This window comes from Antrostomus carolinensis, unplaced genomic scaffold (genome assembly GCF_000700745.2).
Source record: "Antrostomus carolinensis isolate BGI_N321 unplaced genomic scaffold, ASM70074v2 scaffold8574, whole genome shotgun sequence".
Lineage (NCBI taxonomy): Eukaryota > Metazoa > Chordata > Aves > Caprimulgiformes > Caprimulgidae > Antrostomus > Antrostomus carolinensis.
Genome location: NW_010310047.1, coordinates 1 through 19,394, shown reverse-complemented (window position 1 = coordinate 19,394; position 19,394 = coordinate 1). Strand labels below are relative to the sequence as shown.

The 19,394-nt window shown below is 42.0% G+C and overlaps 1 protein-coding gene across 1 annotated transcript; it reads right to left on the bottom strand.

Moving 5' to 3' along the window:
- Positions 1–1,742: 1,742 nt before the first annotated feature.
- On the bottom strand, positions 1,743–18,180 carry ACAT1 (acetyl-CoA acetyltransferase 1). Its single transcript, XM_010166279.2, has 11 exons — positions 18,124–18,180; positions 14,823–14,940; positions 13,764–13,859; positions 12,374–12,474; positions 8,747–8,890; positions 5,801–5,951; positions 5,156–5,251; positions 4,362–4,475; positions 3,899–3,963; positions 3,117–3,274; positions 1,743–2,105 (listed from the first exon to the last, which is right to left on the bottom strand). Exons 3-11 carry the CDS (start codon positions 13,825–13,827, stop codon positions 1,985–1,987), a joined length of 1,014 nt encoding a protein of 337 aa, XP_010164581.2. The 5' UTR covers positions 13,828–13,859; positions 14,823–14,940; positions 18,124–18,180; the 3' UTR covers positions 1,743–1,984.
- Between the last annotated feature and the right edge of the window lie 1,214 nt (positions 18,181–19,394).

Below are 19,394 nucleotides of genomic sequence, written 5' to 3'. Positions count from 1 at the left end.
CAGGCGTAACCGCCTTGTACTAACTCTCCCTTCTCTCTTCACTGTCAAACCCATGACGTCGGGCTTTGAGTGAGCTAACAAAAATACCAGTAACTAAATGTAAGGCCAGTAAAACCTCCAGCAGTATTTCTGATCGAGTGAGCTGTAAGGTAAGGACACAAATTTGGATGGGCCTCATCTCATTACAGTGTTTGCTGCACCGGATGTTGTTTGAACACAGAAGCTGTTTTCAAACAATGTACGTTGTTGTGGGTTCAGCCCCGTGTGAATACCCCGGTGAGTTCACCCCCGTGTGAATACCCCGGTGAGAACACTTCACTGGAGCAGTAGCCAGACACGAATTTCAGAGCGTTCCGTTGCAGAAGTCAGTTCTTTTAATTGTCACTTGTACTGTTGAGGAAGCGGTTGTTCATATCACTTACACTTTCAGCCAGCCATGGAAAAAAAATCTGCATCTAACCTTTCGTTTTAACGTAGAATTTGTGATAGCTGTTACACAAACTCTCTTCAAAATGGGCGCAGGAGAAGCTCAGCCTACTTTTGGGTAATAATTAGCAAGGGTGAAAATTACCACCATAAGCCTTGCTCCAGTACTGCAGAACTTTCTCTACTGGTATTTCCTCCTTTGTTCTCAGATTGTTGAGGTCTTTAAAATGCAAGTTTTGTTGTAAGAGATCTGTACAGCAACAGGGCAATGTTTCAGATTAGTAACAAGGATTCCTAAGGAACCAATATTATGCAGTAGATGTTTATATTAAACCCATCCAATAACTAAATACTGCATAGCATTTACAGCTTGAATAAATATTTTTGGTTTAATAAAAACTTGTGTGTCTTGCATAATATTCTGTAAGTCCACTAAGCAGCTTTGAGGATACAGAAGAGTCATGTTCATCAGTCATGTTTGAAGACGGAGAGTTCAGTATTAAACACAAATTCTAACAGCAATCATCAGAGGGTCTATAGGGCAGGCAAGCAAAAAAAAATTGTCTTAAGTAAGTGGAAAATGCTTCTGACTGTTCATATTTGATACTTTAAAATAGAGTTGCTATTTATTTGAGATCTAGTGTAGCTCTTTCATGGGACAGCCACTATCCACCATGGTCCTTCTTTTTCAGTTCAGGTGATCTGGTAATGCTAAAGTTCACTTTTCAAGGATAAAAACCATCTTCAGTTCCAAGCTGCTTTCATATGGCAAATAACTTTTACAAGAATAGGTGTCGGCGCATGAATGAAGGTTAGTCTTCTTAAAATGTAGCATGTTCATTTGCTACCTCTACAAGTACATTCTTTCCCAGAAAAAAAACAGATCCCACTGCATCCCAGACAAAGTATTTATTCCCTCTACTTTATGGAGGAAAATGTAAGGACAATCAGTGGGTAAAGATGACTTCCTCTTGAAATGAAATTCAAAATCAGAAAGCAGTTGTCCCAAATCCCAGCTAAGAAACCTAAAAGTGTCTGATGTTTATCCCTTGTGGAAAGGGAGAGGTGGGAACAGGCTTTACACTGGTGAAACAGCCAGGTTTTGCCCTCTGGTAAAAAGCCTGCAGAAGAAACAGCATGAGTTTCCCCCTGAAGTCTTGAACAAGATTCATTCCAGGAAAGGAGCTTCCTGTCCCCCCAGAATTGCTAGAGGAATGCTCAACCCTCTACCCTTCTCCTAGCAGCGCTATGACTTACCAAGTGAATTCATTTTCAGTGGCAGTTGAGAAACCATCCGTCACTTAGGGAGGAGGCACAGTTAACAAACATTCTTTATTGTCAAGCATCAAGAGATTATCCTAATTCGACATTTTTTATTTGTACTGTATAAAAACTTGCACTGACTCAAAAGTAATAAAAGCCCAGTTGTCTGTATCAATAATCAATGATGTTTTAAGAAATTTTAGAGGAGCATCTGCTTTTTGATAAATAAGATGTAACAGGTACCATCATTTTGATCCGCAAGCGTTTAAGGCTTTGTTTCCAGCGCAATTTGGGGCTACAGCTTCTCTATCAATATTGCAGAAGCACCTCCTCCTCCATTGCAAATTCCTGCAAGACCATATTGTCCTTGTTTCAGCGCATGAGCCATGTGAACAACAATTCTTGCTCCAGACATTCTAAACAGAGGAAAAAAAAAAACAACATATAGAACTTAGTTTAAGTTATATTAAGCAAAAGGAAATTCTTAATTTGACCCACACAGGCTGGTAGAATATAGTATTGATTCACTGGAGAGGAAAAACCACCAACAAGAAGACTAAACAGACCCTTTCATCTACATTTAGATGCAATACAGGTTATTAAATTTAAGACCAAAAAAAAAAAAATCATATTCCCTTAACAGAAGCAGCTGCTATTGCAAAGGAGACGTTGGCATGTCTTGGGGGATTATGCCTTGGTTAGAGCTTTTTATGAACCATGAAGTACTCCTACTTGTTCCTGATGTACAATGTAGTTATTCACATCTATATTCACTTAGAGGTTTTGAAATGGGTTTTTCCTCATGGAGCTGGACTGTGCAGCAAGATCAGCCTTCGGGAGGCCTAACAGGATATACTGAAGTCATGAGTGAGTTCCAGCTGCTGGGGAACACAGCAGGTGATGTGACTTCTCTCACCAGATGACAGGACAGTCCCACCAACATCCCCAGACTCTCCCTGGCTGCTGCATTACGTGCTTGGAGACTTTTGGATTCATTGCCAAAAAGGTTTGGATAACACCTGGAATTTCACTTTGCTGATTTAAGAAAAACAAAAAGTCCCTGTACCACATCCTTCGCTATTTCCCTAAGCTTACCTGTAAATTTCATTAGCTTAACTACTTGATTAATTATTATTGTTTATTGTTTCATGTTAATAGTGGTTTGTTTTTAATACTTCATAAATCCAGATGGCTATGGTAACAAGGAAGCTCGTTACAGAAGTAGGTGATAACTAACTGAAAAGAGATCATGCTCTTTTCAAGGTACCCTGAAATTTAACACCTGAATGACGTCGCTATGTACTTGACAGCAAATTTTACTACCCTTCCTACTCACGTTAAATTTGGGAATACAGGTGAACGTGTTAGCAGTGCGTCTAGAAAACACCAGCTCTGTGCAGAACAAACCCCAGTGCTTATTTACCCACCCAATGGGATGTCCAAGAGAGACGGCGCCTCCGTTAATATTCACTTTTTGTGGATCAATACCCAGCATTTTGATGTTGGCCAGCACCACCACACTGAACGCTTCGTTGATTTCCCACATTGCAATATCTTCTTTTTTCAGGCCTGTCTCGCTTAGAATCTACAAATGATAATAAAAAATAATTACTACTATAAAAAAAATTAGGAAGCTAATTATAGAAATAATTAGGTCTGTTTTGAAGTTGGTGACTCAGGCTGCCCATAGTCCCTACCAGGCAAGGGATTCAAGTTCACATTTCAGAACCTTTGTCAGATGGGAAAAAGCAAAACTGAGGTGCTGCGGCACAAACTTTGAGTTTTCACAACAGAAGAAACAGAGAGTACCTGTGCCAGGAATGTTTTAATCACACTAAGGCTGCTGCTAGAGTAAAGCACTGCCTCGTGCCGTACGCTTGTCTTCAGTTCCTTTCTGTACTAGTCTATACTTGGAGAGCCATTTTTATTTTGCCTTTTATCTGTACTGGCTGCCAAGCTTCAAAAGTGTAAGCAAGTGCAGAGCTGCTGAAAGCAGTATAAAGCCGTCTTCTCTTTCAGAACAGGCCAGAAATTTGTTACTCTGAAAATCTGCATTCTAGCCTTGAACCTCTGAAAAACATGTGTTCTTTGTATTTATGATGTAATTATAATTTTGATGCCAATTACAGGAAAGCCCATGGAGCAATAAACCAACAATCCAGTGCTAGGGAAGTTTGTTGATTTTCAAAAACCACTGTTTTATTCCTACCTTGGGAACAGCATATGCAGGTGCAATTGGGAAGTCAATGGGATCAACAGCAGCATCCGCAAAAGCTGTAAGAATCGTAAAAGCTGTTTAAAGACCTTTTGTTTTTACCATACACAGTTTTTATTGATGCAAGCAGCAAACCCAGCCAAGATAAAAAAATTATGAATATAATGGTCTATAAAATAGATAGGTTTAAAGTTTAGTGCTTTAAGGGAGCCACACAATAACATTTCCAGATTTTTAACAGCATTCCATATAGAAAATTCTGTTTATGATCAAAAGCCTGGTACAACACTTGAAGTTTCAAAGACTGTATAGAGAAGATGCAGCTACATGCCTAAGGGCTTAACTTTTCTGTTCCAGGAGCGTCCGATAACTGGCCAAGCAGGACTCCCAGCCTGAGAGCTTACTGTGGGAGTATTTTCCAGGACTGTACTCAAAGATAAGAAAAGAAAAACCTTACCTACTATCCGTGCCAATGGTTTGACTTTCAGTCTCTTGGCTGCCTCTGTGGTCATCAGCACCAAAGCAGCTGCTCCATCGTTCAGAGTACTGGCATTAGCAGCTGTAACCGTCCCTAGACAAGGTAAAGCGTTGTTGAAACAGAGGGGAAGTGTGATACAGCTCAAGCACATCCTGTTAATGATTTGGTTTTTACCTTGGGCCCTTGAACATAAGGTCTCAACAATATGGTGATCCCTCTTGCACCAAGTTAACTAAAAATGAGTTGTTTTTTTAAAATCAGATTGATTAAACAAGTACAATCCCCTGTATTCGTATCTTTACCCAAGTGGCGGTTTAGATCACGCCTTCCACGTCAGCTGCACTGCTGGCGTTAGCACTGAATTCCAGCTCAAAAGGGTTGTGCCTGAGTGGCAGCTGTGATTTAGCCAGAAACATTTATCAATCCCAGATCCAGGGAATTCAGGCAACTATATAAAGGCACTCCAGCTCCCACTGAAACAAGAGCTTACACTTGGCAGAGACCAAGGCAATGGCTAAACTGAAACCAATCTGTTTCAGTCTTTTTAAAGTAAATGTCCAAAACAGAGGTTTTCACTGGCTCAAGGTTCTTGGATCATCTGTTAATCCAAGCCAGTTCATGCTGTTGTGAAGCATGTTTCTTTATCGCAGCAGACATTTAAAAGTTAATGGACTACTGTTGGGCACTCAAGCTCTTGTGAACAGTACTCTTCACTAGAACAAAGTATCCTTCCATTTCATAGAAAATTAAGCAGTTAATTTAACAATATTTACCATTTTCTTTTTGGAAAACAGCTTTCAGCTTTGGAACTTTACTGAAATCAACACGTTTGTATTCTTCATCTTCTTTCACTTCAGTATCTGGCTTTCCTGAAATTCAGATTTGGTTTAGTATTTTATAGAACAGTTCATTCTTAAGACATTCTAACATAGGACTTTGATTAAATGTCACCTTATTTAACAATTTATTTCAGTCAAAAATGTAAATACATGTAAAATGCCTATCAAGACGTGCTTACAAAAACAAAGGTTATTCCTTAATTCAATGTATTCACAGCAATTCCATTTATACTTCCTGGTGGTTGAATGAAAGGGACAAAGAGCATATCCTTAAGATAATTAATAGGGAAATTAAAACACAGTTGTCCTCAAGGCTAAATTCAATAGCTAGTCTTCCATGTGCATAAAAAAAGGAAGGTATGGTGTGTAACATCAAAGAAAAAATAAGGAACAAAACCAGATCACAGGTCACTGACTGACATCCAGCAGAAAGTCTGCGTAACAGAAAACTCTGATCTAATCTAAAAACAGCGTTCCTGAGATCTGCATGTTTAAATACCACAATCTGCACCGACCACAGACAATGTTACAGCTTTCAATGAGAAACATGGTTCATTTTATCACACCTTTCCATAATACCTTTTTTTGAAATAGTGACAGGAACTATTTCATTTTTCAGTATTCCTGAATCCCAGGCTGTTTTGCTCCTCGTGTAAGAGCCTATGGCATAAGTGTCCTGTTCCTCTCGTGAAATAGTGAACTTCTTCGCAGTATTCTCAGCACAGTTGCCCTTGGAGAAAACCAAGCATGTTAGGTTCGGTATTTCTGGAGATACAAAGTAGAAATGGAAATGAAAAAACTCAACTAGCAGATTTACAAAATTGAATGTGACTAATACTTGGTGTCCATTTCAAATTTACACAGTCATGATCAAACAGTAACTTCTGGATTTGGAATATGAACTTCAGATTTAGCAGATGTTTTCTGGATCCAGATTATTAAAGCCATGAAGGAACTTGCCTTGCAAGGCTTTTGGTTGTAAGTTAAAAAACTGCATGCAAAAGTCATTTTAAAGTGCTTAGGGCTGAAGTCCTCAGCGAGGGAAGATCACTGTTCAGCCACAGAACAGTATGTTCACATCATCTCACCAGTGTTTTCTTGGCGTTATTAGCTTGCCTATTCCAAAGGTTACAAGAACAGCTCAACACACTGGGCTTACTTAGCCTTCAGGACCTGATACCCTAAAACCGTACAAATATAAGTATGTTTACCTTTTGTCTGACAACTTGAATGAAATAAGTAGAATGAAACAATTAAATCATTTTATATATAGGTCAATCATAATCATAATTATACAATCATAATTCATTACCAACACTGTTTAAATGTACTTTCAGGTAACAAGCAATAGAACGAGAGCAAATGGCCTCAAGCTGTGCCAGGGGGGTTTACATCAGGTATTAGGAAAAAATTCTTCAGTGAAAGGGTTGTCAGCACTGGAACAGGCTGCCCAGGGAGGTGGTTCAGTCACTGTCCCTGGTGGTATTTGAAAGACGTGTAGATGTGGTGCTTAGGGACATGGTTTAGAGGTGGACTTGGCAGTGTTAGGTTTATGGTTGGACTCAGTGATCTTAAAAGGTCTTTTCCAACCACTCCGATTCTATGAGTCTAAATACCTAGTGACAAATTTTTTTTTTAAAAAAAGGTTACTCATTTAGTCAACCTGAAAGATTTTTTCTTAAACAGGGTTTGTTCCACCTCTCATTTCTGTAGAAAACTCAATAAATCAACACAAAACCCTTTAGTAATGTGTTCTTCCAGTTCTTCAAACAAGCAAGTTCACTTATATGCAGTTAAAGAATTAAAAATCTTCATAGCACCAGCAACTTAGTCTATTGCCAAAACACAGACAAGAGTAAGTTCCTAAAACCACAGGATGGTCCTTTCCTGTATATTCTCACACAGACTGGGAGAGTTTTTCAAGCAACCTACAGCTGCTGTAATGAAGACAAAAGGTTCTGAAATCTCATGCCAATCCATTAAACCTGTGTGTGTTATAACCATCTCCTAGAGTTTTCCCCCACATACAGGAACTAGCAAAACCACTATTTACGTTCCTACAAAAATCCCCACAATCAAAATCCATCTTAGCTGAAACATGGGAGTGGATTTCAACCAATACCCTAAGCAGAGTGCCCTATACTGCAAAAACAGTAAGTCACACACAGAAGCAGTAAGGTTGGTATCAAATAATGGATCACAGTAGAATATTCTTCATAACATGTTTTCCTACACAGCAGCAAGAACACTAACTGATCAATCAATAATGCCCTACAGAGCAACGAGGCTGGTGAAGGGACTTGAGCACAAGTCCTGTGAGGAGAGGCTGAGGGAGCTGGGGTTGTTTAGTCTGGAGAAGAGAAGGCTTAGAGGTGACCTCATCACTCTCTTCAACTACCTGAAGGGAGGTTATAGCCAGGTGGGGGTTGGTCTCTTCTCCCAGGCAACCAACAATAGGACAAGGGGGCATGGGCTCAAGCTCCGCCAGGGGAGGTTTAGGTTAGATGTTAGGAAGAAATTCTTTACAGAGAGGGTAATCAGGCACTGGAACGGCCTGCCCAGAGAGGTGGTGGATTCACCATCCCTGGAGGTTTTTAAAAAGAGATTGGACGTGGCCCTTAGTGCCATGATATAGTAACTGGAGTTGGATCGGGGGTTGGACTTGATGATCTTGGAGGTCTTTTCCAACCCAATCTATTCTACGATTCTATGATACAGCTGTGCATTTGCCAGAGGCAAAGGTCAGAAATATCCATAAACTGAAAGCAGTCGTTCTCTTTTCAAACTGTTCTTCCCTGATGCTTTTTCTTCACTATCACAGAATCGCAGAATGTCAGGGATTGGAAGGGACCTCGAAAGGTCATCTAGTCCAATCCCCCTGCCGGAGCAGGAACCTAAATGAGATCACACAGGAAGGGGTCCAAGTGGGTCTTGAATGTCTCCAGAGAAGGAGACTCCACAACCTCCCTGGGCAGCCTGTTCCAGTGCTCTGTCACCCTCACTGTAAAGAAGTTTCTTCTCAAGTTTAAGCGGTATCAGTTGGTTTCCAAACCCATCCTAAGTTTGCAGTTGTTTGTCCAATTTAAGTAACCAAGCTTCCAACAGAAGATATGAGATATGTACATTGGGGGAGGGAAAATAAACATGACAGTCTGCTGAACTGTGCAAAGCAGGTACTCTCAAAGACACCAAGTAACTTGATTGCTGTCTCCCACAGAGAGCAACTGCAATCTATCAGTGTCACATTTATTTATTTATTTTAAATCCCTGCTCTAGAACATTTAGACTTCAATCAGAGACAGATACACATTAACACACAATTTGCTATTCTGTTTTGGTCTTCCATATAGCCCCTCCACTACAGTTACTACAGGAAGCCTGGAAATTACTTTTTCCTCCTCCATTAATGTTATTCCTCATTTTTAGGTTTTCTAGAGGAAGCAGTTTCATAATAATTACAGGCAAGCTCTTCAAAGCTGCACTAGGTCTACAGTCGATACTTCAGTACTATGCAGGAATATTTACCATATGGATATGGTTATAAGCATCTGTAAGCCCATCTTTTACTATCAGGTCTTCCAGCTTTACTCCTCCATAAGGCGTTGATCCTCTGCTCATTGTGTAAGGAACGTTAGACATGCTCTCCATTCCACCAGCAACCATCACATCCTGCTCAAAGGAAACAAGTTAAAGTTACTGAAAACGCCGTGTGCTCTCTGACTTCTTGTTGGAATAAATATTAGTAAAAGCTTAAGTGTGAGCACCTTATTTTTCTGAGGAGTCTTAGAGAAAGAGGAAAAAGAAAAATCTTTCTGCATTTTAAAAATCAAACAGCAGGGACAGCTGCTGAAGACAGTTAATCCACTCTGACAGAACAACTGGATTTTTGTCTCGTGTAATTTTAGAAAGTGGCAAGAGCCATGTTAGTCCCTTGCACTTTTACTTCAAAAGCTTCTGGGTTGGGTTGGGTTGGGGGGGGGCTGTTTTTGGTAGTGGGGGAAGGGGCCACCTTGGGAGAAGCCTGGCTCCAAGGTGCATCCCCCCAGCCCAGGATGGGCCAATGAGCACTAGAGAAATGCCTCTGAGAATCCATATTTGTGAGGGGAAGGACTGTCCTGAAAAGAAGAAGGTGGAGAGAACCGGGAGGAGAGGCCATTGACCTGAACAAAAGACAACCATTGGCCTAAACAAAGAGAGAGCTTCCTTGCCAAGAGGAAGGAGAGGGAGGGGGAGGACAGAGAACCTCAGACACCCAGTTCAACAGCATGGAGTAGGAGAAGACAAAGGAGGACCCTGCAGCCCATGGAGATTCAACAGAGGAGCAGATACCCACATGTAGGCTATGGAGGACTCCACAATGGAGCAGAAAAGCTGAGCCTGAGGGCAAGTGTGACTGAATTGAGACCCCCAGAGCCGTGGGGTAAGGAGTTCGCTGGACCAGAAGGCAGTCTGCAGCCCATGGATGTCCCCATGCCAGAGCCTGATGAGGTCCATGACTCCATGGGAAGCTCACATTGGGACACTTTGTTCCTGGACTTTCATGCTGGGAAGAGCAGCAGAGGTGAACTGACTGCAGCCTCCATTCCCTGTCCCCTGTGCTGCTGGGGTAGGGACAGAGGTAGAGAAATCGGGAGCAAAGTGATTTGAGCCCGGGAAGAAGGGAGGGGTGGGGGAAGGTGCTGTAAGATGTGGTTGTTTTGTCTCACTGTGCTACTGGGATAAATGGCAACAAATTAAATTGATTTTTCTTCCCCAAGTTGAGTCTGTTTTGCCTGTAACTATAACTCTGTCCTTCACCTTAATCTGTGCCCCTTTGCTGTGATTCCCTTCCCATCTCACTGGGTGGGGGGAGTGAGTGCAGGACCACACGGTCCTACTGTGGTTAAACCACCACAGCTTCCAAGATAAAATTATAAATTTTACTTTAAAGATATTATTTTTTATATTTTCTATAGATAATATTCTATTATCTATAAAGATTTTATTTTTGTTCTTCATTAGCAGCTCCATATTCCCATGGAACAAGCAACAGTCAGAATCTAAGAGACCAGTGAGAAGAGACAAAGATGTACAACTACCTGCAGCTTTACATACTGTCTTGCTATGTAAAGACAGATGACTTACAACACAGTTTTATCGTCTGAAAAATCCAACAAAAAAAGGAGACATTAATAATTAATTGTCACTGAACTTGAATTAAGCTGGGCATTTATAAGGGCATTTATATATTAGTATACTTCTCAAGCTGAGACAAAGCAAAAACAAAAACCTATAAACAGCAAAGTTGTAAGGACCATATGCATATGTATAGCTACTGTTCATCAGGACACACCCCCAGAATCCCTAGGTTCTCAGGATGTGAAGAACACAGCTGTATTTAATGGCATATTTGAAATATGGGTAAATGCAAGAAAAATACAAGCACAGCACTGTAAGTCTTTGAGAGTTCAGTAGTGATGTTAATGTAAATACAAAAAGATATTTTACAACACAAAAGCAGTAAGAAATAAAAAGATGAAAGCTTCTTTTGTTTTTTTTAAATTAAGACTCAGAGAAGTAATGGCTTCATTCAGAATAGATTATAAACCAGACCCAGGAAGAGTGACACGAAGTAATAAAGGAAAGAAAGAAGGCAGGAGACAAACTGGAAAGGCAGGTAAATCGGAAAGGCAGCTGAGAAATGGAAGCAGCAACAGGTCAGAGGGAGGCATTTCAATTCCATAAGCGAGAGACTTGGAGACAGAGGCAATACAATTGTTTATGAGATGACGTTCACTGACTCAAGCCACTGGGAACTATCACTGACTTTCATACCACAGACACCTCGCAGTCTGCAGCCAGGAAAAACAAATACCAAACACCTCCATAGTTTATAGCTTGAAGAGACTAATAACGGGCTGAGCCGCTGCTCTCGCTGAGACTGCCAGCACAGCAGGTATGATCAGCTCTGCTGACAACTCCAGTTCTCTTCAGAGCTCATGGCCTGCATCTGTCAGACCAACCAAACCCACAGCCACTCTCAAAGTCTTTGGATGTAAACTACTAAATCCAAATGTAGCTCTTTACACAGACACGCTGGGCCTGGATCAAAGTCCAGTGACAAGACTGCCACTGACTTCAGCAGGTACCGGACAAACCGCTGTTCTCTGCAGAGCGAGGCCAGAGCAGAAAGTAGCTGCTTAACTCAGCTATACTGCTGTTTTCACAGAAAGAAAAATAAAACTTAAATATTTTACTTCTCTTCTAAACAAACAAAAAAAACCCCAAGAATAGTAAGTACATTTCTCACTTATGAGCCACTTACTTTGTAAACCAAAAATATACATTGAACTGACAACGTTTTCACTTCAGAGGAGGGGAGATGTTGCCAAAATGCTTTTGAGTAGGGAATTAAAAACAAAATTGAAATGCTTTTCTTCACATTTACACTTCTCCCATATTTTTTGCTGCATAGCATTTAACAGCTAATTTAATTGCTGAGGATGGTATTCCCACATCCTCCCATTAAATGGTATTATTTTTCCCCATTGTATAGAGAATCTTAGAACGCAGTTAACAGAGATGAGCAATTCCTCTCCATCCAGCTCTCTTCAATGAAAGCACTTTTTCAGCAACAATAGATTCCACTTCTTTTAAAACAATAAAAAAAGCCTGAAACATCTTTAATGTACTTGGAAACAACATTGCTTTAATATGTATATTTAATTCATTTAAGTGTTTAAAGTATCTGAAAGTAAAGATTAAATATCTTTTAGCAAAAACTAAGTTTTTAAAATGCCTTCAATTTTTCAAACCTGAAAGCTTGAAAACTCCCTTAATTTTTTTTTTGGAGGGGTGGGGCAGGAGTTGGGGTGGGTAAAGAGCAGAAGGAAGAGAATGTAAATACAAAAAAAAGTCCACCTTAGTTGCTCATCTGTAAAAATACATCTGACAATTTCCTAACTATAATACTCATTTTTTCTGTTTTAAACCAAAACACACTTAGGTGATTATAAAATTAAGGTAACATAAGCAAAACAAAACCTTGCTAATTAGCTCTATTATCCCAAGTGAAAACACAGTCCCAAACCAAAGAGCAGAGTCGTTAGTAGGATAGGATCCACAACATTAGTTGTGTGTTTTTTCCATAAAACAGCACTAAAATTCACTTACCTGACTCCCACACATCAGGCTTTGTGCTGCCATCATGATGGATTTCATTCCTGAAGCGCAGACTTTATTGACAGTTGTAGTAGGAGTGCAGATTGGCAGACCTGAGTCAAAGAAGTTGTACAAACAACTATATTATTTAAAGGACAGCCTAAGACTTTATTGATGTTTCAGCAGTATTTCATGTGGCACCAATTTTTATCTAAGCCCAGGGTGTCCAGCTTCCATTATTTAGCCTGACATGGTAATTTATCTACCCTCGCCCCTAGTTACTATCCTTCTTAGAGATTCTCCTTGTTTCTCCCCTTCCAACAACAGGCTCATGATAAGGGAGCAATCAAGTGAAGAATCAGAGAGACAAAAGATCAGGGAAGTGACTCCAGAACTATTCCTCCTCCTGACACCCTGATCCTTGCCTCTAAGAAGCATTCGAGACTGAAAAGGCATAAACAAGCAGTAGAGTTTAGCAACTGGCAACCAGAGAGACCCCAGAAATTCAGGGACTCTAAACACACACAGCACTGAGCAAGACCAAAAGTGCTAGGTGTGTCATTCACACGGTTACTATTGAGTTACTATTGTTACTGAGCATTCAGGACAACAGCTTTGGGCTCTGCTGCGTGCAGCTTGGCCCAAGACCATTGCATCGCTGCCTTTACCCTCGGTTTGCTCCCTAGTATTATAGCTCTGCTACCAGCACATCACCTCTGTGCCAGCAGGGAGGTGGGGAAACCAGCCAGGGGAAAAAAAAAAAAAGACATATTCATCCCTTTTCCTCACATGGAAGCAGTTCCTCCTCTTTCAAAAAAGTAGAGGGACAGAGCCAAGAAAGCATCCAATTCTCCCCTGATCCAGAGACCTCCCTAGAGTCACACTAAGGTATGGAATCCCATCCCCACAGCAAACAGGAAAAGAAAACAATTCCTGCATCCCAATAAAATCTGTGCTGCAGTTAACATTACAGAGGGAATCCTTCCAGTGACAGCCCCAGGCTGCACAGGAAGGTGAGTGCAATGACATACTCTCATCTGCAGTTCAAGGAAACTCACTGACCCCTTATCCATAAGGACCTACAAGTAATGATACACTGAAGAAAAAAAGTCTGTTTCATGAAAGATCCAAAAAGCAGCATTCATCATTAGTGTAAAGTGCTCTGGAAGTAGCAGCCCTGTCTCCAGGTTCTGCAAACACCACAGGCAGTAACATCCACTGCAGATACCCACTTACATGGGTACAACATGCACCTTCACCCACCACGTGCCAAAAAGCACACACAGACCGCCCTGACAACAGGCTGGGCACCGCTCTGCTTTAACTCACAGCTCAATAATCTACACTGCTGACAGACAGACAGATGGAAAATGTTTAACCCCAGTATCAAGAGAAGGAATACCTGCACCCAAGACTGCTTGTCTTGCTGGAGCTTGTCCTTGTCCAGCCTGTAAGACATTACCCATGTACGCTTCTTTCACTTCTTCTGCAGGGATACCTAAAAAATAAAATTGCTTTGATTGAGGATTCTTTGCACGGAAGATGTAACTCCCTTTTACAAACCTTCCCGTTGAAGTTTTCTAGCAAAGACTGATGAAACATGCAGTGTCCAAGCTGTGTGCTAACAGCACACAGGCTCCTGTCGGTGCATCCCAGACCTCTACCCTCACAGTCATGGAACCTGATGAAGTGGTGACCCCCACAGAACAGAATTCCCTTGTTACCCTGCAGAACAAGCTACAGTTACCCAACTAAAGCAAACATTTCCAAGTCTCACTAGTCACCCCAGAAGCCCAACTTCCATAGATGGTTAAACACAGAAAACTTTCTACCTGACACAGTTATCCCTAAAGAAACAGTTTTGTTTGTTTGTTTGTCTAACAGGGGCAAGCCAAATCTCAGCCAGCTCCCACCAGAGGAGAGGCCTGCACTCCTGCTGCACCTCTTGCAACAGCCCTAGCGTTCACGTTCTTGTAATGTGCTGTTTCAAGAAGCCAAATTTGTAGAAAATTAACCCTCCTCTCCCCCAAAAAGACTTTTTTGCTAATTTGAATCCATCAATAGACTCACAAGGGTGTCCTACCATCTTAAGCGTCCACGTAAAAAATGGGCAGGCAAAGGAAGTGCCACTGGTTTCAGCAGTAAGTAGCCTTTGCATCAGCTTAGGTGTGTCACAAAACCCCACCCCAGGAAAACAATTAGCATGTTCAGCTAGATTTGGATTAGCACAGATATCCCTAAATAATATTCTGCTCCCAGAAGCAGCACTTAATTCAGATTGAAACAAAGCCCAACAGTCAACTTTACTTAAATACCATTTGCGGATAAAGACTTAGGAGTGCCATGGGAATAAAAAACCTGGGACCTTCTGTTTACCAAGCAGTTTAAAAGACACAGACTGACACTGTCCTGAGCCACTTCAGGTTTTCTTTGTCACAGAAAAAAAAATATTCATATCTACCTGCTCTGTCAATTGCTCTCTTAATTGCAATGGAACCAAGTTTAGTGGCTGGCAGCGAGGAAAGTGATCCTTGGAAAGATCCAATTGGTGTCCTTACAGCACTTGCTATCACCACCTCCTAAGAGGAGAGGAATAGAGTAAAACTCACAGTCTCTCTCACATGTGCACACATATACCAGTATTTTCTAAATTTATCCACTTTTATTCTTTCGTTGATGTCACACCTTCCCTTTCATCTTGCAAGTGTTTTGGAGCACTAAAATAATATTCATTAATGTATGCAGCATGGGGAATAAACAGGAGACCAGTGTGCAGCTGCAGTAATACAATCTTGGGATCGTGGAGCTGTGGTGGGATGGCTCCCGTGGCTGGAGTGCTGCCATGCAGGGATACAGGCTCTTTAGGAAGGACAGGCCAAGCAGACAAGGTGGGGGGGTTGTCCTTTATGTGAGAGGACAGCTGGAGCGCACCAAGCTCAGCCCTGGGCTGGATGATGGTTGCAAGAGTCCCCTGTGCATCCAACACCGTAATAAAGAAAGCCTACAACTCCAAAACGAGTCTTGGAGAGTTTTGGTATCAGTCTCAAAGGTCCTGCAGCAAAGAGGGGTCCAAGAAAGAAGCTGGGTAATGTTCAAGGATTAACCCTGCAAGCTCAAGAGCAGTGCAATCCAACAAGCAGGAGGGCAGGTAAAACGCCAGTTGGCCTGCCTGGCTGACCAAAACTCCTCCACAAAAAGGAAGCATACCCAAGGTGGAAGCAGGGACAGGGACTGGCAGACAGTGTCTGAGCGCCCAGGGATGAGGTGACAAACGCCAAAGCCCAACTGGAATTGAATCTGGCAAGGGATGCCAGAGGCAACAAGAAGGGCTTCCACAACCACCCAGGAAGCAAAAGTCAGTCTAGGGAAAATGTGGGCCTGCTGCTGAATGGGGCAGGGGACCTGGTGACACTGGACATGGAAAAGGCTGAGGTACTGAATGCCTTCTTCACCTCAGCCTTCAGGATTCCCAGGCCCCAGAGGGAAGGCTGGAGCAAGGAAGATGGACCCTTGGTGGAAGAGGATGAGGTCAGGGAATACTTCAGCAAACCGGGCACACATAAATCCATGGGCCCTGCTCAGATGCACCCACAAGTGCTGAAGCAGCTGGCAGATGTCTTTGAAAGGTCACTCTCAGTAACCATGGAACGGTCATGGAAATTGTGAGGGGAGCTCAAGGACTGGAGAAAAGCAAGCATCGCTCCTGTCTTCAAGAAGGAGGACCAACAGAATTACAGGTGGGTCAGTCTCACCTCAATCTCTGGGAAGGTGATTAAACAACTAATCCTGGAAACCATTTCCAGGAACACGAACAACAAGAAAATCACCAGGAGTCATCAGAATGGATTCACCATGGGGAAGCCACGCTCAAACCACCCAGTAACCTTCTGCAGTGAAATGACTGGTTTGGTAGAAGAGAGGAGAGCAGTGGACATCATCTGCTCAGACTACAGTAAGGCTTTCACCACCATCTCCTGTAAGATCCTCATACAGAAGCTAATGAAGTATGGGCTAGATGAGCAGACAGTGAGGTAGATTGAAAACCAGGTGAATGGCCAGGCCCAGGGAGTGGTGATCCCTGGCACAAAGTCTGGTTGGAGGCCAGCAACCAGCGGTGTTCCCCAGGGGTCAATACTGGGTCCAGTGCTGTTTAAGATCTTCATTAATGGTCTGGCTGAAGAGGCAGTGTACTCTCTGCAGGTTTGCTTGTGACAACAAACTGTGAGGAGTGGCTGACACACCAGAGGGTTGTGCTGCCATCCAGAAGGACCTCAACAACCTCAGCTGGAGAAATGGGCTGACCCAAACCTCATGAAGTTCATCAAGGAGCAGTACAAAGCCCTGCACCCGGGAAGGAATAGTCCCAGGCACCAGTGCACACTGCAGGCCACCCAGCTGGAAAGCAGTGTTGAAGAAAAGGCCCTGGGGATCCTGATGATCACCAGGTTGAACAGGAGCCAGTAACGGGCCCCTGCACCAAAAAAGGCTGATGGTATCCTGGGGTGCGTTAGGCAAAGCACTGCCAGCTGGTCAAGGGAGGTGAACCTTCCCCTCTCCTCAGCACTGGTGAGGCCACACCTGGAGTGCTGTGTCCAGCTCTGGGCTACCCAGTACAAGAGAGAGAGAGATGTGGACATACTGGAGAGAGTCAAAGGGCCACGAAGATGATTAAGGGACTGAAGCATCTGACATAGAAGGAAGGCTGAGAGAGCTGGGACTGTTCAGCCTGGAGAAGAGAAGGCTCAGGGACCCCTCATCCAGGTATACTAATACCTGAAGGGGGGGTACAAAGGGGACAGAGCCAGGCTCTTCTCAGTGGTGCCAGTGACAGGACCAGAGGCAGTGGGCACAGACTGACACAGGAGGTTCCCTCTGAACATCAGGAAACACTTTTTCACTGTGAATGTGACGGAACACTGGAACAGGTTGCCCAGAGAGGCTGTGAAGTCTCCATCCTTGGAGATATTCAAAGGCCCAGGTCCCAGTGTAACACCTAAGCAGTAGTTTAAGTCATGGTATGACATTCAGCTCTATACCTACCTAGCAGCCCCTCAAATCAGATTGACTCTTATTTTGCCTCTTGGCTTTAGTGCTACCTCAGCGTGTCGACCTACTAACCCTGTGTGAATACCACGAGGACCTGGCAGCGAGAAGATGCATGTTTCACACCTCTGGCTGCCCTGGACAGCTACTGAGAAGTATCAATGAGTACCTCCAACCATGCTGGTTTCAGTGGAAGTTAGACACAGAACTTTACAAGGTCTCACCATGAGTTTTTTATTTAGAGAGACAAGCGAAGAAAGAAAACACTAGGAAAAAAATGAACAAAACAAAAAAATACAAATTACATTTATTTAAAACTAGGAAGGCCTGTGTGCTTCTGTAACCCCTTCTTCATCATGACTGACTTCAGTGACAGCAACATACTTGTCCTCACCTCTTACATTGTAACAGCAAGCTGCAGGATAACATACAAGTGACCTCAAGGGGATTAGCTGGCATCAGAGGTATTGTCCAGTAACAGGTAAGATAGTTGCACTGAACTCAAGTCAGCTGACACACTTCTAACCAATTTTGTCCCACACCACCTAACAATTAGCAAACCAAAATAAAAGAGGAAATGTGACTAATTCCAGATTTTGCAGTAAAGTGTGACTTGGGCACAAGTCACATTGTCTTCAATGCAGATTTTTTGTGATAACTGATTAAGAAGCGAATTTAAAACACTGATTTATTGCGGTCAGATGATGCTTTATACTTACATTTAAAGTACGCTGTGATGCATAGCCACGGCTTGGATACTTCAAAGCCTGAAAATAAGAAAGTTCTCAGAATTTCATACCAAGAAAGCCAATGCCATGATGCTTCAGTAATGTACCATTTTCACAGAAGTTATTATTTAAAAAAATAATATCTGAGAAAGACTGAAAAAATATTAGATTAAAAACCAAAACATGCCTTTTTAAAAATGTGTAGTTTAGTAAACAGTCTCACCATAACATCTGTGATAAAATATTCTATGAAAAATGGACAGATACTCCTTTAAAAACAAAAAACAATTCGTTTTGGCCAGGTCTGTTATACACACATATAACATAGGTCTAAACCAGGGAGTGAGTGGTGTTATCTTAAAAAAGTTTACTAGTGCCTCTGTCTGCTTCTCTGGACTTTGGTTCATTCATTCCTATCATTAACGTCACTCCATTTTAAAGAGTGGCAGTTTGCACCTACAGCTTCATTTCATTGGCATTTCATGAACAAAAGTGAGGATAATGAATTCAGAATGCTACAGTAGAAGATTATAATAAAACAAAATCAACAAAAAGAAAAAAGCAGCCTGAGCAGCCCAATTCACCAGTTAGTAGCTTCATCTAATTAAGCAATGTAACAACACAAAAATACACCTGTAGGTATTGTTTCATATATTAACAGAATTATCTTTCAATTAGTGGTTTAAGCCACTTCCTTAGACCACATTTCAGCACACCAGAAACCTTTGCTCATTACTGAGTTACAGCTACATAAACACTATTTAAAAATAACTACTTAAGGACACCACAAAAACACCATCAATTTTCTAAATCCAGTAACACCTTCTAGTATTGTGTCCACAACATGGAAGTTTTGTCTGTTTCTCTCTTCATTTGACAACCTTCAACTAACAAGAAACAGACTTTTTTCCCTACTGTTTTTCATTCAGTTCCTCCCCCCCATCTCAGGTGGTAATAGCCAGCAGAAAGTTTTCAGTTTAACTTCTCCCTGCAAATGAATTACATCCCTGCAGGGCCTTCAAGGGTTAGTGTCAAAAAAAACCCCCAAAAAACTTAACAAAGTAACGTGCCCTTACTGGACAACCCCTGAAGTTTAGCTCTGTAGTAAACTGGACAAACCAGGCAATAGTCTTCTAAGTGTAACTGGCACCTGCTAGTTACAGCTAGTTACCTGCTAGTAACACCACCTGCTAGTGGTGCCCATGCTCTGTGTTAATTACAGACTGGTTAAGCAGAACAATAAAACACAACCTTCAGCTCTG